Source organism: Chaetodon trifascialis, chromosome 13 (assembly GCF_039877785.1).
Source record: "Chaetodon trifascialis isolate fChaTrf1 chromosome 13, fChaTrf1.hap1, whole genome shotgun sequence".
In the NCBI taxonomy this organism is placed as follows: Eukaryota; Metazoa; Chordata; class Actinopteri; order Chaetodontiformes; family Chaetodontidae; genus Chaetodon; species Chaetodon trifascialis.
The window spans coordinates 13,487,116-13,514,050 of NC_092068.1; the positions used below are offsets into that span (position 1 = coordinate 13,487,116).

Genomic DNA, 26,935 nt, shown 5'->3' on the forward strand with positions numbered 1-26,935 from the left:
AAATGTCTTTTGTCTTTGTTGCAAATGAAACATAAGTGTCCGAAAACAAAACAGTATATCTCTAAACTGTTCATTTGAAAGTCATGTCATGAGATACTGCAAGGACGTACGTTTGCATATGGACACTTGGGCACATTACCGCCAGTATTTTGGAAGCTCAGAATTGTTGCTACCAACATCCATACCAGTATGTTTGTACTTTGTAGATCTCATGTGTGATGCCACCAAAATCCTCAGTCTAGAAACCCCGTGAAAATGCATTGTTTTGTACACACCTGAGCTACCGAAGGACAGTTTTAGAACTATGTCAACAGTTTTTGACTCTGATTATGATGTGGGTCCACATTTGCTGTTGAACCATTGCATCACTGTGAGGTCCACAGCAGGCTGCAGACGCTTTGAGTGCAACAATCACCTGCACTGTTTTGATGAGAGCTTCTTTGAGCTTGAGTAGTTTTCTTTGAGGACTTCTAATCAGGTGTGAATGAACAGCCTGTAGCACTGCTGCTCTGCAGAGAAAAACTCTTACCAAACACTCTTTGAAAAGTCCCAACTGTGTATAAGTTGCCTGCATGCTTGTTTTATTCAGTTGCGATTTTATACCTTTTATCAAGCAGACTTTCTCGGTATTAACCTGGAATTGTCTTTTTAGATGTGGAAATGTAGTATAGCAACCGAAAAGTATACAACTCAGACCAGAGGGGAAGATATTTTATTACATATCATAGTTTTTACCCAAATTGCTTAATTATATTAAAATAGTATTTTCTTTAGAGATGAATGAGTTACATACATGCGTGACTTTTATACTATACTATGACCTTTAACCTGCTGATTATCTGTGGATTCTACAGTCTGTAAGACACATAAATGTTCAAATAGTTCATACTTACTTGAAAAAAAAAGAAAGAAAGAAATCAGGGCCATATGAGTTCACAGTTGAGGTTTCTCTCTTTGATCTTGGATGTTTTGCACCAATTGATCGTTGACTAAACCCATCCCTCAGAAGAACAGTTGTCCAGTCATAGTTTAGCAGCCATAACTGGGCACAGCAGGTCTGTCGAGCTTTGGATTTCTCCACATGCCCTAATTGGCCTGCTGTGAAGTGTGAGAAAGCCAGCAGGGTCTGAACTTCTCTCAAGATCTCTTTTCACTGCATCCACACATGCTAATACAAAGTATTGTGTAGTCTCTGGTTTCTCATCAAGCTGTAGCTTTGATGGCGCAGGCATTGAGCATGTGATTTACTTTTGACTGGACGTTTGTGTCCTGATGTAGCCATACTACACACAAGTGAAAGTTGTTCATTTCTTGTTATACGGTTCGTTTACTCAGAGAAAAGCTTTTTTTGCTCTTTAAATTGGTGAAACTATTTTAATTCAACAATGATGCCGGAGGTGACGAGACTGATAAGCTCTGCAGACCAGTATATGCCCTCAAGGAGCGGAACAGTCCGCAATTTTGTGCTTCTGTTTCTGTGGGCATTAAAAACTGTGTCTCCTAATTGTTGTTCGCATTGTGTTGCATTTCTCTACTTTCCCCTGTAGTGTGGACAGGCGCCTTTTAAATCTCCAACACTAGGCACCATTCAAAGGCTGTTAATCTCTCACCTTTTAAACCCCTATGAACGAGCAGCCCCTTACCCTCAGTCTCTTACATGTCATGTTCGGCTACAGCCGATAAAATCTGCCACTAACAGTTATTATTTGAGATGGAAAGATTGACAGTTGTCAGCTAGAATGTCTGCTTTTGACTACCTCTGTCTGAAATCAAGGAGCCCTGGTCTCAAAAATTACAACAATTTTTGAGTGGTAATGTTGCCGCTGGTTATCTGTGCAAACTATGTTTGTACCGTGTGTGAATGGAAAGCTTGGCAGGCAGTGCAGCAGTAACTGTGAGAGCGGGCCGCAGGGAAAGGTGTGTTGCAGCCATTTTTATCATCTCTGTGAGGCATTAAATCCTTGCTGGAAATAGTCTTGCATACATTATGGACATGCACTCATTCACTAGTTCAGATAAGGTCCAGTTAACCTGTCATTCCTCCTTTAACTGTGTAATGCTGATTGTGTCATAGCAGATAACTGTTCAATGAAAAATCATTCTAGTGTTGATGCTTTAAATATGAGAAAGCTTCCATCCGCCCCTCTGTAGGACTGAAAGATGTTGAAGCATCTTTAACAGGGTGACTGATCTGGTCTTCAGGCTCAGTGATCTGCAGGTCAAACACTGTGAATGGAGTTCTTCTGTCAGGCTTCCTCTCCTCTCTCAAGGTTTGTCCTTTTGAACTTGTGTAAAAATCTTTTCCTGCTTCCACCTGAAATAGAAAATGACACAATTGTCTCCCAGTTCATGCATTTATATTAGAAAAATCAGCAGCAATTAGGATTGTGCAGGTTCCAGCAGTTTCTGGAAGTGATATGTCATTTAGACTGACTTCATCCCACGGTGAAATTGCTTTAAAATGAGTTCTCTCTGAGCTCTCGTGGGGTTTTCACTTGGATGAATATTCATTTGTATTTGATCATAAATGACAATTATCTCTCTGGATTGGATGGTGACTTCAGTCACCTGCTCATCATTTGTTCGATTTTACTAAAACTAAAAATTTCAAATTAAGGTGTATGATTGCATCACCATATCACGTTTAACAGCATTTTTTACTACAAGTTTCAACTATTTCAACTATTCACTATTTTTGAAAGAAAGAAAGCATGATCTTGCTGGCTTACAGAAGTAGGATGAAAAGATAAATATCTATTTCATGTCTGTACATTCAGTACAGAGCCTTGGTCGTGGTATGCATGTTTTGCTTCTCCAGCACAGCCACTGGATGCAGGAGACAATGGTGAGTGTTGCCTTGGAGTTCCATGATTTTCATATTTACATGTTGTTTTTTAAATTTTTTTGCACGTTAAAAAAGCTGTTGAACCCTAACCCCTGGCCAAAGACAGATGGCCCGTTACCAACAATGGAAATATAAAGTCATAAGAAAGAAAAAACAGCTATAGCAAGCTGCAGTAAATTCCTTTATGGTCTTTTTTCCTAATTAAATCTGTCTCTTTCAAATTGATAGACTGACCTTTTTACCATTACATCTGCTTTCCTTTCCTGCCTCCAGCAGATCGCTTGTCAAATATGACCCACAGTTACTCTTAATTTTTTCTTAATTTATTTACTATTTCTACATAATTTAAACACTCCGAAGAGAGTGCTGCTGCTGCTGCCCTGACCTCCACCTCTCCACGGACTTTGTCGCTCTTGCTATGAACGTCTAATATTGCCCAGGATGGGTTTACATTGGAGTTTGTTCAAAGCTCAGTGTATCTCGAGGGATGTGACAAAAATCAGCTTTTGAAGCATTGGGGACGAGACAGGCTCTTGTATTAGATCATGTTTTGCTACAGATGGTTATATTCTTCTATTTTCCTCTTGAGATGCACCCAAGTTAAATCAAAGCAGGAAAACCTCTGCAGGCAGCATAATAAAGCAGCTCCACAGAGAAAACTAAACCCAGAAGATACATATGACTGACGTGAAAGAGTGAGACACAGTGAAGCAAGACTGAGGCCTGAGATGAGGCTGGCATAATAACAATTAAGAAACCACAGCAGGAAAGACGCCCCCGTGTCTTTCCTGCTCAGGTTTCTTTCTTAATGAAAAAAAAAAAGACCCTACTAAAAGGGTGTGAGCTCTCAGGCTCTCAGGAGCTCTCAAGTTTCCTGATGCAAATAACATTGTCCACTTATTGTCTTTTAAAGTGAAAATCTATTTTGGCTTTAAAATTTCTAGTCTGACAGGTGTCAGTATAACGTCATTAGCAAAAATATGTGCCATTTTTTTAATAATGTGACAGCAGTCATATCTATTGCACATATGACTACCAGATATATTTTACAACATGAGGGTGGAAGTGAAGGTCAAGCCGATGGCACAACTCTCCAAAGGGAAGATAACTTGAATGTTTAATCATTAAAGGTCAATGTGCACAGTAAATATTCAGCCCATCCTCATTAGAAAAACAGCCCTGCATAGGTTCTCTGTGCAAGTAGGTTACTGCAACCCATATTTATGTTTGTTGTTAGGCCGCTGCTTCCAGTGACCGTGGTAATTTTTGGAGTGGAGGAACAGGTCAAACAAAAACAGGACTCCCTGACAGGAGACCGCTGTTCGTGCTCTGATTGATTTTAACATAAAACATACTTAAGTTGCATCTCGTAATCGTAGAGTATAATAGTAATGTACTTATTTCAATCCAAACCATCATATTTCCTAAACCTAACCAAACACTTTTAATGTGTAAACATAACAAAACTGTCACTGTTTCACAACATGAACTACACAGTGATGAAAGTCTGGTAGGATGAAGGTCCAGGACACTGGTCGCTGGTACTCTCCAAGTCATTTATGGGAACTGTCATATATATCGTTTTGGGAGTCACTGGCAGTCAACCTATACACTCATTTAGGTATGAGGATGCGTTGAAGTATTAATTAGCCTGATATCAGACCTCTAAACTGCTGCCCACATCTCTAATATTTACAGCGATTCAAATTGACCTGGTGTCTCTTCGATGGATGTCTGCACAGTTCTCCTGCTGCACTGAAAAAAAAAGTCTGTAATATGCTGTCACCTCTTTTTTAATCACCGCAACGAGATTACATTTTCTCTGTCTCGTCCTCTCTTGTCAACAATACTGCATGTTGATATATTCACATTCATGAAGTTGGTGCTGACTCGTCATTGTCTCATCCGTGGAAACGAAGGTTGCTGCGACATATTTTGTCGTAGTGTTTGGTAATGAAATTAACAGTCCTGTACAGACATTTACTACTCTAGATGAGCATATTTTCCAGTGTACATAATTATTCATTTAATGATATCAAATCACATATCCAAACTTTGAAAATGCAATTGCACGTCCTCTAAGTTTACTCAAAGTTTCCTTCATCATCCCTGCAAACTTTCATCAGAAATGTTTGATCAGAAATGGTCTTGCACAAGCCAGTAAGTGACTGTGTAGCACTGAGGCGTTTGTAAGAACAAAACAGCATCAACAGCATGCAAATTAAAATTCCATCGTCCTGAATTAACACAATGCTGAAATTAATTAATGATTACCTCCATGAATAATGTTGACTGATATGAATCAAAGCTCTGAGGTTAAATGACAACAGCATTATAACCCACACACAGTCGACCGTGCCAAGGTAAGGAATCGCACTCTGAATATAAATGTCACAGCTCTGAGATCCAAACACTCTGCATATTAATATTTTTCACCATGATAGCCTTGGAAATAAGCTACCAATAGTCTGTGCATCAGTAATCCTGCCATTTGTTGTTTCTCGGGAGCTAAATGGCTGCCCTCCAGAGGGAAAACAGTGTTTTCAGTGTCAAACATGTCAAGAGCGTTGACGAGTTAAAAACCTCTCTGATGGAAGATTGCTGAAAGCGTGCACTCACTGACATGGTTGTGGTTTAAGTGTCCCATCAGTTCATTGTATATCTGAAAATCTTGTTCTTGAGAGTCAATCATTTTGACCTTGACATTTAGTGAATCTCATATTCAACACATGGACAAGGCTGAGACGATAATTGCGCTGACGCCTCAGTGTTACAGAAGAAAATCTGCCTTTCTTTATGCTGTAGTGGCCTAATAATTTGATGTCAAATCCTTTACAGTGGTGGTACTAATGATTTCAATTATTTTCTTTTCCCCTGTCACATTATGTGAAAAGGATATGGGAAACAAAAACTTGCACGATAAGGAAGTTTGTACTAAGGTATATAAGTAGGGATGTGGAACAATGATATGTGCAAACACTGAAAAACACAAACACAGTGAGAAAAATACAGTTCTTGCACCAGAAGCTGCAGGGCATTGTCATCAAGTCAGTGGCTGTTGCATCGCAGCACATTTCAAAAACATGATTCCCTTTTGTGCAGCCCAGACCAAATCTCTGTGATTTTTGTGCAATTTAAATGTGCATATTTTATCTGCCATTGTTGCCAGTGAAAAAGGGTTTGGCTGATAAAATGTCACACATTCATCTAGTCTCCTGATAACGCTCCTGTTTCCTCTCCTCAGCAGGAAAACTTAAGCTGTGACTGACATGCTCTCAGGCAGAGTAAAGAGCAATTAACGTGAGCAGTCACTGTCTGAGGTTTTTGCGTTTCTTAAAATAACGCTTTAAAAGCAATGCTTGACCAAAAATGTTTTACCAAAAACCCCCCTGCTTGCTTGAAAAGTGTCTGGTGAAAGTTTGCGGTTGAATCCACGTCAGTTTCAATGAACTGTCACAGTGACAAACGGTGGAGCAAAACAATGAAATCCCCTTAACCGCTCTATCGCTGTGCACAAACACTCTGCCAAACACCCTGCATCCGGGTCTTCCAAGAAGATGAAAAGCTGGGCAGAAGCAACTCTCTAAAGCTCTCTAGTTTAAGTTGTTTGACCAGAAGAGGTTTGGAAACACGCCGGGATCTCAGTTTGTGAAGGAATCATTCTCTCAGGATTTGACAAGGCTGACTAACGAGACAGACGACGTGGTGAAATATCAAACATGAGGAGAGGAGACGGTGATACGGCTGACTGCAGGGAATCATCCAACTTCTTTGGAATAAACTAACTTTTCAGCAAAATAAGTAAAATGATGTTCGAGAACAGAACCTACACGGGGCAGCTGTAGGTCATGCTATAGAAGATATTATAATGAAAACAGCAGTCTGTTACTCTAAAATAAGAAACAGCATTAAGCTTAATATCTTATTGACGTTGTCATAGAGGAGGCAGCTTCAGTTTAATAGATGGATAGAAGCAGTCTACATTTCCCCAACATCACATTAGGACTTTCATCCAGCAGACCCCTGTTCATGTCCTATGTGAAACCAAAAGTCAACGTTGGCTTGTTTTCCCTTTTATGAGGTCATCTTAGGTACATAATTTAATTTCCATAACAAACTCAACCACCATGACCTTTTCCTAAACCTAACCAAACTGTGACCATTTCACAACCTTAACCACACATTTAAAACTGCAACCGGTTCACAATGTTAAATAGTTACTGGATGTAACTCCAGTTCTATGAGTATGTGTGCCCATTGCTGGTTGTCTCCAATGGTTATATGCATCATTTTGGGAGTCATTGGCCAACAACCTATTCTGTCATTTTGGAGTGAGGACAAGTTTAGAATATCTTAGTACGAACAGCACCTACACCACACAGTAGGGGGTGGATGGCCAGCAGAGGAGTGGATCATAGTTTGAGAAGTTTCTTTCTGGGACTTTTTTCTGTCATGAAGCTGTCAAACTAGGAGTCAACTGTAACTGCCATGAAATTGATGAGACACTTTTAAGAACCACATTTTAAAGCCATGAGGAGTGTGAGTGATACAAAAAAAGACAGATTTTGATATATTGGTGTCACTTAAAACTATAACTACTGTGTGGGTTTGAAAACATAAATATACACAGATTCCTGCACTGTAATGTGACCTAATGCTACCAGCATACCTTTCTGTTGTCAGTTAAGGTTTGATTGATGTCAGACTGTCTGAAGGGGTTTGGATGAAATTCTTCATCATCCTCCACTGTCAGTCTTGGAATGGCCGTCATTGGGCGAATAACCCCAGGCTTCGTCTGGACAAAGGAATTCAGGATTTGACAGCAAGGGGGAATTGATCCTCACAAACAGATTTCAGAGACTCTTTACATTAATTTTGTAGAAGTTGCCTAAAGCCTGATCAAATATTAATTGAATGTGTACCTTTTTAGGATGTATAAGGCTTCTTTCCCCACCAGTAGAAGGGTGCAAGCTGCATAAAGATGCCTGCATAAACAATGTGGAAGTAAAACATAGTTACTAGTATCTCTAACAAAACTGAAATGCTGATATAAGAAACTTATAGAAGAACACTTGAAATGATCCAACCTCATCTTTGTGAATTCAGCAAGATACTTTATAATCCATTTCTAATAAATTTATGCATAAAAAATGAGAGAACTATATATTTGCCACCATGAAATGATAACAGAAAGCTGACTAGTGTTAACAGTAGTTTGTCATTACAGATGTTTTCTGGTGGTGGACATGCATAAACATCTGCCCTCTGTTTTGTCGTAAGTAACTTATCCTGTGGTGGTTTGCACTCAGTTTAAATTCTAAATAAGCTTTTTAAATAAGCAGGACCAAAGTGGGCTGCTATGTTTGTCCTGCAGGGGTACAATCCTGAGTTTCTCTTTTACTTTAATTCAACAGACTAAGTTAATGCTACTCACATATTTGGTTTCACGCCCCAAGGATTTTGGAAATGAAGAGTTGTTCTGCTGAAAGTGAAAAAGAGACAGAATTGAAACCAAACAATAGCTACACAAGCCTCATCTGGTGGGAAAATGTAAAAAATGACAAAAAGGAAGATGAAGAGACATCCTTGATGGATACGTCGCATGCACTCATCTGAACTTTGAAGATAGTGAGTAGTGAAGCAGAACAAAATTGTGCAGTGGCTGCAAGTTAAGTTTTCTCCAGCACATCCTCATACCTAAATACATTAAGAGGAGCTGATTGCCAGTGACTCCCAAACCAACATGGATGACCATTGGAGAGAACCAAAGGCAGGGGCACCACACCTTCATCACCATGTGGTTAATGTTGTGAAACGGTCACAGTTCAGGAAAAGATTCTGGATTAATATACAGAATTTACACATGCATTACGTAACTTATGTACGTTACGTAAGTTAAAACAAGTCTACATTGACTTTTGATTTCACACAGGACACCAGCAGTGGCCTCCTGGGTGTGTTTGTTTGACCCATCCATCCACCCCACCTACTCCACATGGGGACCTTCTTGCTCTTTACACTACATAACCTTACTTCCTCCTTTGCTTTCGTCATAATTACTACAGCCACTAAAAGGTGTTATGGGTCATAATAACCTGCTTGCATAGTCTCTCAGGACTATGTCTTTCAGAAACTTAAGGGGGAAATCAAGATTTTATGAGCTTTCAATATGTGTCGCATGCTGTTAAGGAAACACACTTTACCTGCAGACCAGCGCTGGGAGTTGATGACCTGGAGGGCTGCAGTGACCGGGATGTTTTGCACATAAAGATGGCAAAAAAAAAAAAAAGTCACTTTTCAAATCAGCATTTGCACATGTTTAATTTTCTAAGATATAATTGATTGAACTCACTGGAGTGGAATTTGCCAATATCTCATCAATAACAGCATAAAGTTCCTCAGACTGTTGCCGGAGCTGGGCAGGTGAGCACAGCTGTAGGAAGCAAAGCGTTATTGACGTCACCACTCCGTTGAGTTGAGAGTGCAGTGAAAACCAGCTGCAGCGTGAGTAGTAATACCTCAGCGTGGGTGTCTGCAGCACCTCTGTCCGACGTGACACCTCTGTCCGTCATGTCACACGGCCTCTCTTCTCTCTCCACCTGCTCGTCTATTGCCTGTGAATGCAACGCAGAGTGAACAGGCTGAGCTGCTTTTCTTTGAGTGGTTTTACAGTAGTCTCAGACATTGCAAACATTTCCTCCAGATTCATCTTCATCCACTCTGTATTCTTCACAGACAGCTCTCTCTCCTCCGCAGCTCAAAACTGCAGTGTGAATAACACAGCAATACGCCATTTTTCATGTCTCTTTGAGCATGATTGGACTTTTACTCAGGTTTAAAAGCTCTTTCACATGCAATATCGACACTATTGTCTGTAAATCCTTATGAAATTAGTTTTCTGTCATTTGTTGCCGAACAATTTTTTTGTAATTACAAAATGCAATTCTCCCCAGAAACTGATGAGTTGGGACTTTAGGTTATTATTTTTTTTAATAGAAAATCTCCCTTTTTGAAGGAAACTTTACAGCTTTTGAGTTTCATATGGCTGAATATTTAACTAGGATAACAAGATGAATTTGAGGGATTACAGTCAACTCACCTGTTGATCCAACAGAAGGGTGTTTGTGGGAATTGCAGCGAGCGACTTGTAGCTTAGCTTGATCTTGTGTGTCTGGAGTTATTAAAGAGAGACAAGGAGGTAATGAATGTAAATGAATTCACAATGCAAATGTCTGCATTTTACTTAAGATAGACTTAGTGGAATGTTTCGTGGAAATTCATCATATGTTTTTTACTTTTTTCTTGGGCATGCTTTATCTCACACTGCTGCAGGCTACTAATCATGCAAAACAGTCAGCCACACTCCAGAAGCCCAGTGGCAAGAACAATACTGAGTCTTATCAGTCTGCTTTCACACTGCTGGAAAATGCACCGCCATGTCGCTGACTCATTTGACTGCAACTGTCGCCAAAAGTTAAGTTACAACCAACTTCACCATACTGACAGTTGAAAAAAACTAGACGACTGTGCACCACGTCAAGTTTTATTGAACTACATAAATTGGATTTCTGGAGGTTAACACTCAGAACAGTGCACAGTGTTACTTAACTTCAGCCGTATGTTTGGCCTAGAAACCAGAGTTTTGATTTAGATTTTTACAGAGATTGCTTTGACATAAGACATTTCAAATATGCCAATCATTAAAATCCAGAAATGTTCAGCATGACTGAAATCTCTGCGAAGCAAAGATCTGTACCAACATCAATAAATGATAGGGCGAAGACAAACAGAAGTCTAAAAACAGCCTCACACAGAGGACAGTACTTGATATCCAGCTATCAAGTGAGTGAAATCTGTTTTTAACTACGTAGCGTGGGAGAACAACATATCACAGGGAACATATTAAGCAATATCCTCAGTTTAAACAAGTCATGCGTATGGCAAGCAGAGCGGCTACCTTTCTTTTTTTACCCTGCCTGTCACTGCAGTCTGATATTCCACTCCCCGGCCTTGGGGAGGGCGTGGAGCGCAGAGAGAGAGAAGGGGACGGGGTGAGGTCTCTGACTGGTGGAGCAGGAGAGGGCGTAGGCGTAGGGGAGCTGGTGGGTGAAGACCATCCATGGAAAGAGATGGGTGTGTAGCGGGAAGGAGACAGGCAGTGAGCTTTGTGAAAACCCTGTGATGCTGCTGTATTTTTGAGATCAGGGAAGCTCCTCCCTGACTCATAACTTCCTGTGGTGCAGTGTGAAAGAGGCAGAGGTGATGCTGGGTCTGTGCGCGTGACACCGGGTGAGCGTGAAGGCTGAAGCTGAGGAGGAGATCTCAGTTGTTGGGAAAGCAAATGAAGCTTTGAGAGAGATGAATTTGGCGGGTGACTCCATTTCTGGGGTGCAGAGGTCTCTTGTTTGTTCATAAGTTCAGAGGATGGGGAGATGTGTTTTTTAAGGTTGTTTTCTGCGTGGCCCTTAAGGTGCATAAGAGCGTTGCTGGGCTTCAGCTCAGGCGACTTAGAAAAGGAGATGTGTGTGTGTTGCAGTTTTTTGGAGGTTGCGCAGTCTTCATGCTTTGGTGGAGGAACAGATTTGAGTTTTGAGCAAAACAGAGGGGGCGGAGTTCGGGTTAATGTTCTGCTCTTCACCAGCGGGGGTGAAATAACCTCCTCCCATCGAGGTGCGCTGCTTGAGCGAATCTGCTCCGAGCATCTTTTCAGTTGAGTTTTGTTGCATGGTCTGCTGAGCTCCTGTGACTGCACAGGTGGAGGAGCAGTGATGCATCTATTAGGCTCCCTATGAATGTGGCTCTGACTATCTACAGACGTTGATGAGGAGAACCGGGAGGAAAGCTCCAGGGGAATGGAGGCCACGCTGGAGGCTGCTGAGCAGGCGTTACAGAAGGACAGAGTCACGGGGTTGACAGGCCAGCAGGGGGTGTAAGGCCTCTGCAGAGCAGGGGACAGAACAGGAAGACGGCCTTTTCTCAGGATGGCAGTGAGGAGGGAGAGTCGGGTGAGAGGAGGCCGGTGCCGGGGAGGAGGGGACTGGGGACAGACAGAAGAGGACAGGCTCTCGCAGGATGAGAAACAACTTTGAGGGATGTGAATCAGACTGGAGCCAGGCGCGAGAAAGTGCCTCTTGATCTGGACGACAGCAGGGGAGAAGATGCCAGAGAGGACAGACGAGCACGGAGAGACAGTGCAGCTGAAAGAGACAGGAGACGCCACAGAGGACGGCAGTGCAGCAGACCAGCTCTTCTCTCTGTCTGACCCTTCTGAGAGGATGGACTCTCTGGATGAAGCCGGGGTGGGGAACAGGTCTGCAGAATATGTGGGGCTTGTTCTGTCTTCTGACACACACGCTCTATTTGCAAAGAAACCTGAGCTAACCTCAGCGAGTCCAGAGGTATCGTGACACCACTGCTGGGAAATGCCCCTGTGTTTATCAACAGCTGTTTCCATAGAGGCTGTCCCGGCGGCTACATGGTTGGGCGTATTTTCAGACTGAGCGCTGACCAAAGGAGAGGCTTTGGTTTGAGGGAGGCTCACGTGACCCGGTGACGGCTTTAACTGAAAAAAAAAGGGGGGGTTTTAATTAAATGGCAACTAAACTGCAATTTCGCTTTATCTGACTTTCACTTCAAGCAAAGGCTGTGACCTGCAAATCAAATTTATAGCAAGTGAACAATTTCTGTCTGTTGCATTTAATTTGTTCAGGAAAAGTACTTTGATCATCTGACACTCTGTAAAAGGGGAACTAAAATAATCTATTATAGAGTAGATCCTTTGAATGGTACTAGTTCAGTATGTTAAGTTATGATCCAGATCTGATTAAACTGTCAGAATGAAAGGCAATTAATTCCCACATTGGACAGTCATGTCAGTTTTTAATGAAATATGTCAACTTGACAAGAGAATATGCATAAATACGTTCCACAGTATCTGTACAGTGCACACACTCACACACACATATCTATATTGTAAATGTCAAAGCTCTTTGTCATTAGTTGCACATGACATTGAGTGTGCGCATGTTGTACTTACTTGAAGTTTTGTCCCTGTGTTTCCTTCTCCTCCCTCCACAGAGTCCTTAATAAAGACTTTCTCAGCTTTGAATATCTCCCTGTCTGACATGGTCTCCCTGGTTGTCTCCTCATGGGACACCGCTACGTTCTGACAGGAGAAAATGAAGCAAAGGTTTAGGAGGAACTGAGCAAGTGAAACCCGAGAAATCCCGAGGAGCACTTCAGCCAGCCTCTCTGAGCTCAGGGGTGTGCTTGGTTTCGCATGTCCCACACATATAATTCACATGTACACGCACATGTCCCGCTGACACTGGTGAGGGACATGATTCATGTGCACGACTGAACAACTGAGGAACTGAACACACAGCTTTAAAGCTTGAAGTGATATACATGACAAGAGGTAAATATCTCCAACATGTTTGTCTAACAGTAAAATCCTACATACAGGAGCTATGTTCAGAGTCAGCATGTCGTCCAACCTAAAGCTAAATTTAGGCAATGAAAACTGTCTGGTTAAAGTTTAGGTAAGTTAGAGGCCGTGATTAAAAAAAAAAAAGATGTGAACACAGGAGTCCACTGTCAAACTCTGATGTCTTTTACAACCAGTCATTCACTCCATCCCGAAAAGGTTTCTCTGCACTGCTAAGAGCCAGTGTGAGCTGTTTTTCAAATTGGCCACAGGAGGCTGCTTGAGAGGAGAACATCAGTCAAAAGTCTGGAATAATGACCTTTATTGTAATTTTTCTGGTGAGAACAGTCTCATTGGAGTTTTCAGCTTTGTTGTGTTGTCTTTCCCTAATAAGGGCCTTCACAGCTGAGGAATACACACTCATTTAACTCTACAGTAGCTCCTCCTGCTCCCAAATCCTTTAAACTCAATCAAATGCGAGTGAAAATGTGAGCATATTATTGTCCCAAAATCAATGAAAGTAAAGGGATTAAAGGGTCACCTCTCATTATTGTTGTGTACACAGCTAGCTGAAGGAAGATATTCTTACCTGACCAGAGAGCATCTTCTATAATGTGTTTTTTGTATATATTTCCTCTGAACTAAAGTGGAGGAGCAGTACTGTGCAAGGTTAAATTTTTACTTAACTTAGTTTCCACCCTTGATAATCAGGCACTGAAAAAAATTGTCAGCATGTGGTAGAAAAAAAACAAAACAAAGAAATCTTACATATTTTTTTTTTTCCTAAAGAATGTTAAAATGCAGTAATGTAAAGTAAATGTCAAGAGTTTGACACTTTCTTTTTCTTCCTGAAAGATAGATGATGATTAAAAAGTGACCACAGTCATCAACCGGTTATCTTATCTTAGCATAAAGACCAGCTAGCCTGGCTCTGTCCAAAAGTAAAAAGTCTGTCTACCAGCAGCACCTCTAAAGGTCACAAATTAACACATTATATCTCATTTGTTAAATCATGCTATAATTTAAAGCCAGGCATTTTCTTCTCGCAGCATTTATGCTAAATTAAGCTAAATGCCTCCTGACTCTACCTTCATAATTAGCTGGTGTGTAAATGACATTACATACCAGAGCATCACAGGATTACATGGCTTTTGGAAGATTTACATAATTTCAGAATAAATAATCACGAGACAATTTGAATCTAAACTGGCTGCAGTTTCATGTTATCTGACCAAAACATGAATTTGGGTCGTTATGTTCTGTAGGATATGATTCAAGTGTTTGTGGTCTGTGTGCGAGCTCGACTGAAAGGAATATTCCAGGATAATATGTGCGACAATTAAGTGGAGCTAAAAGGGTAACTGCTTATGACAAGCATCATTACTGACATGAACTCCCACATTTATGGTAATTATGATCCTAAAAATATATATTTGACACCACATGAGACTGACACCCTTCAGTTATCTAAATTAATGATGTAATTCTCCCACTGTTGTTCTTTTAGATTAATGTAGATCATCAGTAATCAAACAGATGAAAGGCTGCCAGTGACACTATTCCTGGGACTGTAACATAAATGGTGGTTCATGCAAATAATATCATCATGCTGTGTCTCAAAAGCTGTTATATTTATACCTAAAATTAAACGCAAACCGATTGACATGTCTTAGGACTGGTGATATCATTATGATCATAATAATTAACATTTTCCAAAATCACAATAACATTTATATCTGTTGCCAGGAAATCCTGCTATTGCAATATTTAAAGTGCACAGTCAGGTCATGCAAAAGAGATAAATTAGTAAATAAGTGCCATTTTGGAATGAATACAATATTTTAATTAATTTGATGACATTTGATTGTTCTTACAAATTAAAGTTCTTGACAAATTAAAATAAACCCATTCGCTCAATTAATTCTGGTTACTTTTAATTAAGTATTAGTTGAACTAAATGCACCTTCTTTCAGCACAAAATTAAACAGAATGTCTCAGAATGGTTGTACTGGGTATTTCAGGAGAAAAATATCTGCTCACCTGCCATTACCTCGAACACAAACTAATAATGACCACTTGAGGTTCCACTCACTAATGTGAAACACAGTAAAAGGACACATATTCATTCCTTCCTTTGAATAGGACATAGGTGTGGGCTGTTATGAAACACAGTGCTGGATTAATGAGCTGTCGTCTGTCTCACAGGTAATCATTTCCATTCTGCGCTCTGGCATCTCAATGTGGAAGCTGTCTGGCCACAGGATTACTAATCTGTCTTGTGTAAATAAAATGTCACTCAGCTGTTAACTGTGTTTAGAACTACGCCGCAAGAAACAGTTAACTCTAATTTGTATTACTGTCAGTTCAATTTTTTGCTCTCATGGTAAGCTTTTAGCACAATGTCCGACAGCATGAGTGAGTGTGTGCAGAAGCAAAACCGACTGACTTAGTGCTACAGTTTAGCTCCACGTGAGCACATCAGAGGAGACACAGGTTACTGTGAAATCCAGTGTTTCCCAACCTTTTTGAGCCACGGCACACATTTTACATTAGAAAAATCATAAGGCACACCACCAAACAAAAATATCACAAAGTATATTTATTGAAATATAATGAAAATCTAGTCTCAATTTACTCAGTGTGAAACCTGGGCCTGTTTAGTCAAACACAAAGCTGATATTCTTGCAGGAATTGAAGAAAGACACACAGGAAGATTTCACCTGATTGGTGCTCTAATCCTTAGAGCACCAATCAGGTGAAATTGGATAAACTTCCACGGCACACTTATGTGCCGCGGCACAGTGGTTGAAAAACACTGGTGTAATCTAACTGCATGAACCCAGATCACAAACACAAAGCCTGTGCACTGTTGGATTGTTTGTGACGCTCACAAAGAGACTAAATGTGTTCTCACCTGGCTTCGAATACAGTAACTGAACATCAGGCTGCTGTGTCTGCTGGTTAACATGGTAGCTGAACCTACATGTATATTTAAGTATTACATGAACAATGCTTTTGTAGTTCTGTGATCATGAAGAGCTTTGACCATCATACTTCACTGTCTGACAGTGTTCAAGCCAACACAAGCTAACAGAAAGTCCTCACCGCTGATGACACTGAATGCATTTTCATATAAAGCAAAGGATGCTGTGGATGTGGATTCAGAAGGCTTAAAGACAAATTTTAGTTTTGTTAGATTAGTTGAACATTTACAAGACACTTTTTTGCTTGCAATCTGATTTAGATGAGAAGAACTGAACCACTTTTGTGTATTTTTGATACGCATTAAACAAACATGACATATCAATGAATAAGCTGTCAACATGAGTTTTTCTACTTTATGGTACTTTATACATTTCAGAGGAAAATATTGTACATTTTACTCTAATCACCAGCTACTGTGCAGATTACAATTATTATTCATGTTTTAACATGTGACAATCAATATATAAAGTAGATTCAACTTTGACTTTCAAAATACTAATAATAATACTTGATGAAATGATAAAAAAAAAAAAAAAACATTGTCATACTATAAATCTCTGCAAAGGACTGTTCTGCATTATGAGTGCTTAATGAGTTGGTGAGTACCAAACCTCTGAAGGCAGCACTGCTATCATTGTTAAAGGGTGATATTGCTATTTTTGCAAAAGTCAATGATCAATGTATTCCCCCACTACTAGTTATGAATCAGCAAAGTGTGTCACCATAACCAGCTTCAGCTTTTGAAAGAGATGGCACTGCTCTGCGCTAAAGAAAAAAAAAACATCTGTCAGGACAACAGTAAGAGAGACAGATGGAGATGGACAAAAACTGATGAAGTGGAAAAGGAGCTCAAATGAAATAAATGAGTGTAAAGCCATGCACGGTGAATGTGGGTTCAAACGCTTGATATGCAGTCCAGTGCTGATGATGCATGGAAAGAAAATACTCTATATAATACCCCAAATAAAACAGCTAACCCTTTTGACCTAAACTCTAGAGAAAAGTACAGTACAAAGACAAAATGCTTGATGTTTAACCTCATCAGCTTCATTGATTTTTGTAAGTGCGTTCTGTTTAGTTTTCGCACAGCGTCCCAGCTCTTTTGGACTCGCGGTTGAATGCTAAAACATGTCATGGTTCAGAGTCTTCCAAAAAAGTAGTCCTATATTGATGGCTAATAACATGAAGGGCTGCCACTCCTTTTGGTAAACAGCAGTGGGGGAAGTTGAGAAGCGAACGGTGCCACCCCCCACTGAGAAGACCTTTGAAGTATCACGCTGGCAGCCAGCGAGCCGACTTCAGGCAGCAGAAGCGCTCGGCTATCCCGAGGCAGCCAGAGCCGGGGCGCATCGACATCAACATCAGCACATTACCCCCTTCAACTATCCACACCACCAGGGTCCACCTCAGCCCCCAGGTTGAACATTTGCAGTTTATGTGCATTTCTACATAAAGTTGGGTCAGAAAAACTTGGTGAGTGAGATGCCACTTAAAAACTTGATCAAAAGAAGGAAAATTGTGAAGAAATATAATTGCTCACTGTGTGTTTTTGTGCAGTTTACACACTATGAGTTTCTGTTGATAATTTGCCTTTTAATCAATTATTTCAAGTGAAAAACATGTTTTCTTGAATCACTTTCGATCGGTGCCACATGTACTTATTGTGAGTGCGGTATCACTGGGTAAAGAGTGACACACAAGAAAAAGAGAATCTGAGAACATCTGATTCAGTCCCTGAGGTTCTTGAGGAATATGTTTTGATATTGATACACACGTCTTGAAACATGATGAATTGATGTCTGCTGTGTGAGTCAGATGCCTGGAATACATGAAATAATTGGATGATGTAAAATCAATCAATGACGCTCAAACCCATTGCGTTTCAAACCTGCATGGAAACAGTAAGACGAACTATGTGAATCTTTGTTTCTTAGTTCTTTCTTTCCTTTTCATCATGTTGTCTATATTCCTTATTCACAGCCTGCACCCTCACATGCACATTATTTTGTCCCGAACTGTTCCAATACACACTATTTGACGTGAAATGCATCTCATATGCTGTCATCATCTGAGCAGTGTGAGTGTATTTAAACTGGTAATATTGAACATTTTCTAACAGGAGGCTGAAAACCTAGATTACATCAAGTTTTGTTCAACAACTAGTAGAAGTTTCTGCAGGCACTGATTAAACCCCTAAAAACTCATCTCTCTTCATCAAGGTTACATATTTAGAACTTTTTTCAATGAAAAAAAAATGCTTTACATTGGCTTAGAAGTAACGTTTCTGCTCCTCAAACATGTGTGAAAGCCTGGCTGTCTGAATTTGTGTTTGTGAGACTCACACTGGTCGACTGCAGTTCCAAAGAGAAAGGCTCAAGTATGTTAACAAGGTCACTTGATTTTCACTGGATTACTGGGGAGTCAGACTGAGTGGGCTCATTTTCAGTGCTGGCGAGAGAGTGAATTTCCTCCAAAACTGGACAAGAGTAAGTTTTTCTACCCAGTGACAACAGAGAAAGATGTGAAATACTACAAGCACACGCAGATAGCAGTAGCAATTCAAAGGAAGTCATTTACTAAATGAACATTTAGTCAGCACATGCATTTTGATGAGGGGTTTGTAATAAAAACAGGACTCATGCTACAGATAATGAATAGCAGTTGCAGATGATATCACTTTTTAATCTCCTGGGTGCGTGCTGCTCCTCTACCTTATTTGGTTTTCCTGTCAGAGCTCCAGATCTCCGTTCTTCAGTGATAATGCTTTCAATTGGTAATTTCCACACCACCGGCACAAATGTGAACCTTGAAGGCTCAGGTGGCACTCCTATTGAAACCTGTAAAGCAGAGACGAGAGGATCAAATCACCCACGTGTCACACACACACTTGATAACAATTTCCCAGTAATTTCCCTATCAAGCACACGCACTTCTAACTTAGAATAAATGGAGAGCCAAGCATAATGGGACTTCTTCCCGTGTGTTTCAGTCAATCTCAACATGTCTGCTACTGATTTTCAGATTTAGCATAGCTTATTTCCTTCTACCTCACAGGGTTGTGTAACTATACCCTGCCACTAATGATCTATCATCACATGCACACACAGATTAGGCAGTTTAGCACCCCGCAGCTCAAAGCTTTGACACACCCAGACTCAGTGAGGAGTAGTGAGTCGCAATTAAATCTGCTCATCTTCTCATCGCCTCACATGAGTGTTACTTGTGTTTTGTTTTGTTTTTTTGTGAGTTTAGGTGCAAAATGGCAAATTTATGTAACTGAAACTATAAAGATAAGCCAAAGGCGCTACTTTGTATTAAACTAATGCACGGTGACTAAAAACTGAGAAGCTTTGATATCTATGGGCTTTTCCACTGCAGGAACTAACCAACCTGCAGCTTAACATGTAGCCATGGCAGTGCTGTCGATCATGGTTGGTCAAACCGTTGTGTTGCATTGAGAACCGAAACTTGAAAACAACTGGGTGGAGGGTGAACATCATCACACGTGTTAAACAATGCAGGGACTATTTTAACAAAATCAAATAAATCGCGGTGTGCACAGCTGGGCAGACCAAACAACATGGTGAAGTGGACCGACATGCTGAACGCAGTTTTGGTGCACATCAGTGCTGTGGACTCAGCAAAGGCAGGCCTGGAATCCAAGCTGGAGGTCACATAAACCCCCTTCTGTTGGTAAACAACTTTGCACTTTAAGCTTGTTCATGTTCAGTTACAGAGGCTGTGGGTGCTCGTGTGTGTACGATAAATATAAAGTTACAGCCAGCAGCCAGTTAGCTTAGCTTAGCATAAAGACTGGAAACAGGGAGACAAGACTAGCCTGGCTCTGTCCAAAGGTACAAAAAATCTGGCGACCAGCACCTCTTAAGCTCCCAAGAAAAGTTTGATTTTGTATCTGCACACAAAATAAAAAGTTTTTCCCCCCATTTCCAGGCTTTATGCAAAGCTAAGATAATTGCCAGCTGGCTGTTGCTTCATATTTAGTACACAGACGTGAGAGTGGCATTTATCTTGTCACCTAACTCTGCAGGAAAGCAAATAAGCCAAAATGTTGTGATACTGTTACATTTAATGAGATTTAAAGGGTTAACTAGAGCACTTTAGAGGTGCTGGTAGGTGAAATACACGAATAAATACATAATAGCAATGATAATTAACAATTCAGCTTACATAAAAGAATCCCAAACCACACACACATCAGACTGCATCTGTTAAAAACATCATTTGCACAAAATTAACAAGAAATAAACACATTAAAACTGCCAGACAAATAACATTATGTCAAAGAACAGAGTCCAAATATAAAGCAAAACTAAGGTGAAATCAATCAAAACACATCTTTGTGGTTAACGTGCAGCTGCTCCTGACAGCCAAATTGATGATCTGCTTTTAGCACCCAGGGTCTGATTTTTAAAACCATTTTGAGTACTAAAAATTGCTTTTTTTAGTCCAAACAGCCCATGAATCATATTATCCAAGAACAGCACTTTGATTTCAAAACAGTGGACTACATGGTCTTGTCAAATTGAAAAGGGGCTTGTGTCACTTTGGGGGTTAACATCATTAAACGACCACTGTGGGAAGCAGGTCCATACTGAGAAAAAGCCTCTGTACTGTCTGCAGAGGTGAGCCAGTCCCTCAGCTCCTCCTGAGAGGCATTAATGGATCCATTTTCACCCATGCTGAAAACATATGAAGATGTGGAGCTGTGAATTCACCCATATATGTGAAAGACAGAACAAGGCCCATAAAATTCAAATTAAATGGGGATTCAAATTAAGTGGGGCTCTAATTGTCAAATTGCAGAAAGAGTGCATCTCAGTAATAAAAGTATGTTGAGCCACTCTGTGTTGTCCATAAACGCAATGCAAGGGCTTCGATCTGTTGTTTTGGTCGGTTTTGAGTTCAGTGGTATTTCATAGTCTGGATGTGTGAAACCATTTCCCACACAGCAATCAAAGCACACACTCATCAGCAGCACTTCCACTGCTTAGTAATCACACTTCTTCCCTCGGCAGTGTTGTTAGGTCATCTGCGAAATGCAAGCTGAAGGGTACGGGCACTGAAATTTCCTTCACTAATCAGTGGAGGTTATTGTAGCAGATACTTGAGACTCTATTAAAAATGGATCACACATCCTCTGCTCATTGATGTAGTCACAGTGGGAGAATTAGCATATTAGGCTCTGTTTCACCTTTCGTCTCACAGCTTCACTGTCGGCACACATTCAGCCAGCCAACCTGGTTCTGATAATAATGAGTGACTGGTAAAATGTGGGAAGAAGATAAAATGCAGCTCCAAAAGAAAATGATGACTTGTTCTCAGAATTGAATTTTACAACATAAATATGCATTGACTATTCAAATGAGATATTGTGGCTCCTGCTGGGACCGTTTTAATTAGGTTTTCAAAGCAGTTTTTCATAATTTCTTATTTTGTGCATCATGCAAGATAAACACATGCCAGCATTCAAAACTGACTCAACTGTACGACGACTGTTTCAAAAATGAGTTTTTGATATCTACTCAAACTCAAAAAAACGTAATTTATCATGTACTGAACTGTGCAGTCTTTCAAGTCCAATTGCATGTACTCTGTTCTCTTTCTTTGAATTAGTTATTTTATACACCATCAGTAATGGAGGAACATAATGTCTGTTGGAAGATTAAAAGCATGGCTTTTCATTTGGCGGAGCAGCACTCGTTGGCTTTATTACTCATTTCCTCTTGGTCTGGGTAATTACATATCAGCAAACCTCACAAAAGGTACATAACAGACACGTAACGGTAAAAGTGTCTGAATGGTTTTAGAACTAGGGTGGCATATATAGTGGTTGTGCTTCTGACATATTTAAGCTACATGTTCAGATATAGTGATTTAGAAATGTTTAAAATAATGTTTAAAAAAAGGCACACCTGTTCTAGTGAGGAGCTGGCTCACAGGTCGAGGTCAAAGAATAGAGACGAAAGGTTTCAGCATGCCACAGAATAAAATCCAGGAGTCGTCTGGCTGATCTTCATGTACAAGAGAGGTGTTTTCAGTCTGTTCAGAGGGCAGTCAGTATGCCCAAAGGCTGTCATTCATATCAAAGTAAGGCCTCAGACATTAACTCCACATGCTAAAGAACTGCCAAATACGAACAGAATAAGAATGACAGAATAACAAAGAGGAGCGTCTGGGTTCAAATGAAGCAAAAGGTAGTAGGTGCAGTCTTCATATGTGCTGTCAAAACATGTCTATTTGCCTCAAATGTCACCGTCCGTGACAGATTGTGTCCTGTTAGGAATTAAAATGACTGCAGCTCCACGTGTTACCTTTCCCCAGGATCATAATGTCACTCCTGCCAAAAATATCACATGCACTCAAAGCAGATGTGTGGCTTTCTGAGCTCAATACAATATACACCCACCAGGGGTTTTAGTCTTATTTCCTAGACATTTATGGCTCATTAAATATTCTAAAGACGCAACAGACTCATGCGGCACATTTAGTCTCTGAAGCACTGGTGGAACATGACTGAGTACAGTCACACACAATTTTATACAAATGTATACTTCCGCGCCACTACAACATTAAAATATTCAGTATAAAATGATTTAGAAAGTATTCCTTTTAATAAACAATCATTTAATACTGACATGGCCTACTCTGCCTGTAGAAAAAAGAATTTTCCGTGTGTTCTGCTGATAATTGCCTGCTTTTATTCAACATTGTTCATACAGGACCTTTACTTGCAGTGGAGTACTCTTACACTGAAGTCAAGGATCTGAGTTCTTCTTCTACCTCTTTCCTTAATCCCCTGCCACCGATGTTCTTAGTGACATGACACCAAAAGATCCTGAGCCTGAAGAGTTTCACTTCTACTTCTGAAGGCCAAGATATTTATATTAGCGATACCACGACAGCTATAAATAAAGAAACAGAACAAATGCTGCGACTAAAATAATCATGTGCCATCTTCTAAACTTGTTTATGTGTTTATGTTCTTATGTAACCTGCTTGTTTGCATGTCCTCTGTAGTCATAGCAGAGTAAGCTTATACTGTGAAATCTTAAAGCGAGCGTTTCCTACTTGCCCATTGGAGCCCTCTTGAATGTTAAATTGCGTTGAGTTTTGCCGAGGTCATGCCGTCCTCATAGATCATGTTTCCAGACACCGCAGGTTCACTGTGTTACATGTCGCCTCACTGCGTGCATGCTCTCATTCAGTTATTCCTTGTGGCATGTCGGACCCGTCCCAAAGACTGGAAACGAGCAGTACTAAATCATTTCCTGAAGCAGACCACCCTGTGTGGGGCTCTTTAAAGGGACACTCATAAATACTGACCAACCAGAAAGTGATAAATATACTTCAAGGAAGCAAATGAATGAATGAAGTGATGTGCTGGTATGGATTATGTCCATTATTCTGTAATTATGAATGATCAAACAGCTCTTTATCTTGTGTGTTAATGTGTTCTTTGACGCTTCAGTGATTCCTCTGTAGAAGTAGATCTACAATACAAGCAGCTCTTTCCAAAAGTTCTGCATTCATTATTAACATATTCAGTGGTGTGTTTGCCGCTGATGCTGCTCAGAATGAGGCACAGTTACTGCTGTAAATCTCAAACCGCTGAACTCCTCAGAATGTATATGAGGAGTTCATGCTGTGCCACAGCAAAAGCATAAACAGTTTGGGTGTGTCACTGAGTAAAGAGTTTAATTACAGGCAAACACACAGCCCCTCCCTCTAGAGTGGATGGGGTGTGCAAATATAGCCCACTGCCAGCTGCTACTGAGCACATTTTGTTATCTCTACAGATTCTAAACAAATGTTATGAGTCGAATTCTCCGACACAAGGACAAAATGCACATACTTAAATCAATGCCTGTGGTTTTCAATGGCAGAGTATTTAAGGAGAAAATGTTGGTATTTTTTTAAGTAAAGCTCATGATTGGTTTTTCAAGTCTGTTACAACATCTCAGATTCATTCAGCTGCAGCATTTGTGATGATGAATGTTTGTCTATTGCTTAATAAAGACCGTATAATGCAATTATTAATCATTTAAAATGTCATGAAAGTAAAGGATTTACTTAAATTCATGCAACTGTTTTGCCCTTCATCCTTGTTTGACGGGATAAGTATCAAGTGTCTGTGTCAGAGTATATAGTGTGTCTATGTGTTTATGTGTGAAAGCATGGAAGGTGGCAGCAGGCGGAAGAGGGCACAATGGAGGGGTTAATAGTGTTGATGGATTAAAATCTAATGGTTTCATTTTACAGTAGGATCTATGTTTATGTAAACATCTTGATCTCAAAAACAGAATTAAAGCCAGAGACATTGTAACTACAAAGGTCAGCAGAAAATAGAGGCAGGTCAGTGATTTTACCTCAGCCTTACAGCAAGTACCCAAAATATGTTTTTCATCTGCTTCACATTTTCAAAAGAAAAATATCTGTTATCAAATCCTCTTACCTTCCCCAGACTCTTATTCAAATTGTCCATTTCTGCTTCAAATGCCTCCCCATGCAGAAGTCGCTTGTGTCCAGGCTTCAGAAAAACTTCAAATGTTGATCAAAGCAGGAGATACGGAAAGCAATATGCACACTTTTCAGTCCGTCTCATGAAGTTCAAAGTGTATTACTGTTGGTGTGTGTGTGTGTGTGTGTATCGCCCCGCAGATTTCCTTTTATAGCCACATAATAGCCACAAATAGCTTGCAGACAGCAGTCTGCCTGTTGGGCACCAGGAACAATGTTCACACTGAGATACAAGCAACACAGCTCCATGTCCCTGCCATGTTCACCTGTCTGCAGTCTTTATCTGAGAAAAACTCTCACTTTTTTTCCTCCATGACTGACAGAAAGTTGTGCATTCCTCCCCAGCACTGGTCCTTTGTATATTATGTACAGCCACACTGAAAACATGACAAATATCTTGGCTGACTGAGCTCAGATCACGAAAAGTTATTTATTGACTGGACGGAAAATCTGTTGAGAAAACAAATGCTGCTATGGGGAATAAATTTTTCAAGAGTCAAGCATTTCCAACTTATTTTTCTCCACCGGGGTCAGTAGCTATTACCTCATTACAGTCTTATCAAGCATGCATGAAAGCATCTTTATTTTAGCACAGGTCAGTAAAGAGCTCGTATTGTGTGGTGCAGCTGTTGTAATAACAACGCGCTGAAAACTGAATAAAGGCATTTCTGTCTGAACATAGCGAAGTCCTCCATGTGAGGGAAGCATTAGAGCTTTCAGATTTGAAAAGATTTTGACTTTCATCCAGCACAGATTATGTATGAATACAGCACACAGCTAGCAAATTTGTATAAATGATAAGGTGTTAATTCAGCCTCCAGATCATATAATCCCCTGACAGCCAGCAGACTGATGTGACAGACATCTCAGCGTTTCAGGCAGCTTGAACCAAATTCATTCACTTGCTTGTTTGCCGCTACATTGACTGCTCTGTTCCCCTATCAGTGAGTGAAAGCAGACCTCTGGAGTGGATGCTAATCCTTTAAGTACACTACATTCTTCATTCCTGTCACAGCTGTTCTTGTCTGTTTCCACCCGCCTGTCTCCCTCCCCTCTGTCTCCTTGTGGCAGCGGCATACTGACAAAATCACAATAAGACAAAGCATGCACCAAACCTATCACCTGTTCCTCTGCTTGTGTATACTCTCAATAGAATTGCATTGATTTAGAGGGACTCAGGATGAAAAGCATGTGACAATTGCCTGGAATGTAAAAAAAATTTTAAGCGTTTTTAGTAGCAACAATTCTAAAATTATAGCCTTAAGTTACATGATATAATCCAATTTCCCCTGCTCTGTGGAAAAGGCAGAAAGCCAAATGCATCTGCTTTGAATTCTGGCATGTAACATGTGACTCTTACTATTAGCTTTTAGCCTTGAGGAAAATCTCTGATACCAAAACACTCCATTTTTTCTGGTGTCAACCCGTTAGTGAACACCAGTAGATAGTCACTAATTAAGGCAATCCACTCTTTTTTAATTTATCTAACCTTGATTATAATTTGTTTGAAATGCCACAGTCTAAATGTGCAGTATTTATCATTATGTATTTGTGGATTTTGTCAAATATTAAAACCAATCCGTCCAAAGAGAATTAACAAATTTTCTGAAAGTTAATGAAGTTTATTTTTCAATACTGGTATCTTTTAGCTGTTGTCCAGTGTTTGTGCGTACTGGTAATACAACAGTGTACACTAGGGGAAGCAGAGAAATGTTCTGGTCGGTCTGAAAAATGTCAGTTTAGCATCAGAATGATCAGAAGATATGAGGCCTGTGAAAAATTGGTACATTATCTACTTCGGTGACTCATAATCCGTGCTCACATTAATTTCTCACAGAGATCAATAGACTGCTGCTAGGTTCTTAAAGGGACCAGTGAGTGGCGACACCCATGTGACACAGGCACAGGAAATGGCTCTTCAGCAGGGCGTCGCAGTTCCTGAACCATCTCTGATTATCAGTGAAAGGACTTCTGCCAGTTTGTGAAAGGGCGATGAAGGCTGCCTTCACAAAGGTATAAAGGGAAAATGCAGTGATGTCAGTAATAGATTACTGACCCAAATAAGCAAGTAAAGAGTAAAAGTACAAATTTAAAAAGGAATGAAAAGTTAGTATTCCTAAAAAAAATACTTGACTTGCATA

At 40.2% G+C, this 26,935-nt stretch overlaps 1 protein-coding gene across 1 annotated transcript; it reads right to left on the reverse strand.

Moving 5' to 3' along the window:
* Positions 1-1,853: 1,853 nt before the first annotated feature.
* On the reverse strand, positions 1,854-24,789 carry mlip (muscular LMNA-interacting protein). The gene is made up of 12 exons (XM_070977778.1): positions 24,730-24,789; positions 18,968-19,093; positions 12,882-13,010; positions 10,803-12,407; positions 9,945-10,016; positions 9,364-9,459; positions 9,198-9,278; positions 9,049-9,084; positions 8,280-8,327; positions 7,768-7,830; positions 7,515-7,640; positions 1,854-2,314 (listed from the first exon to the last, which is right to left on the reverse strand). Exons 1-12 carry the CDS (start codon positions 24,757-24,759, stop codon positions 2,102-2,104), a joined length of 2,625 nt encoding a protein of 874 aa, XP_070833879.1. The 5' UTR covers positions 24,760-24,789; the 3' UTR covers positions 1,854-2,101.
* Positions 24,790-26,935: the final 2,146 nt, after the last annotated feature.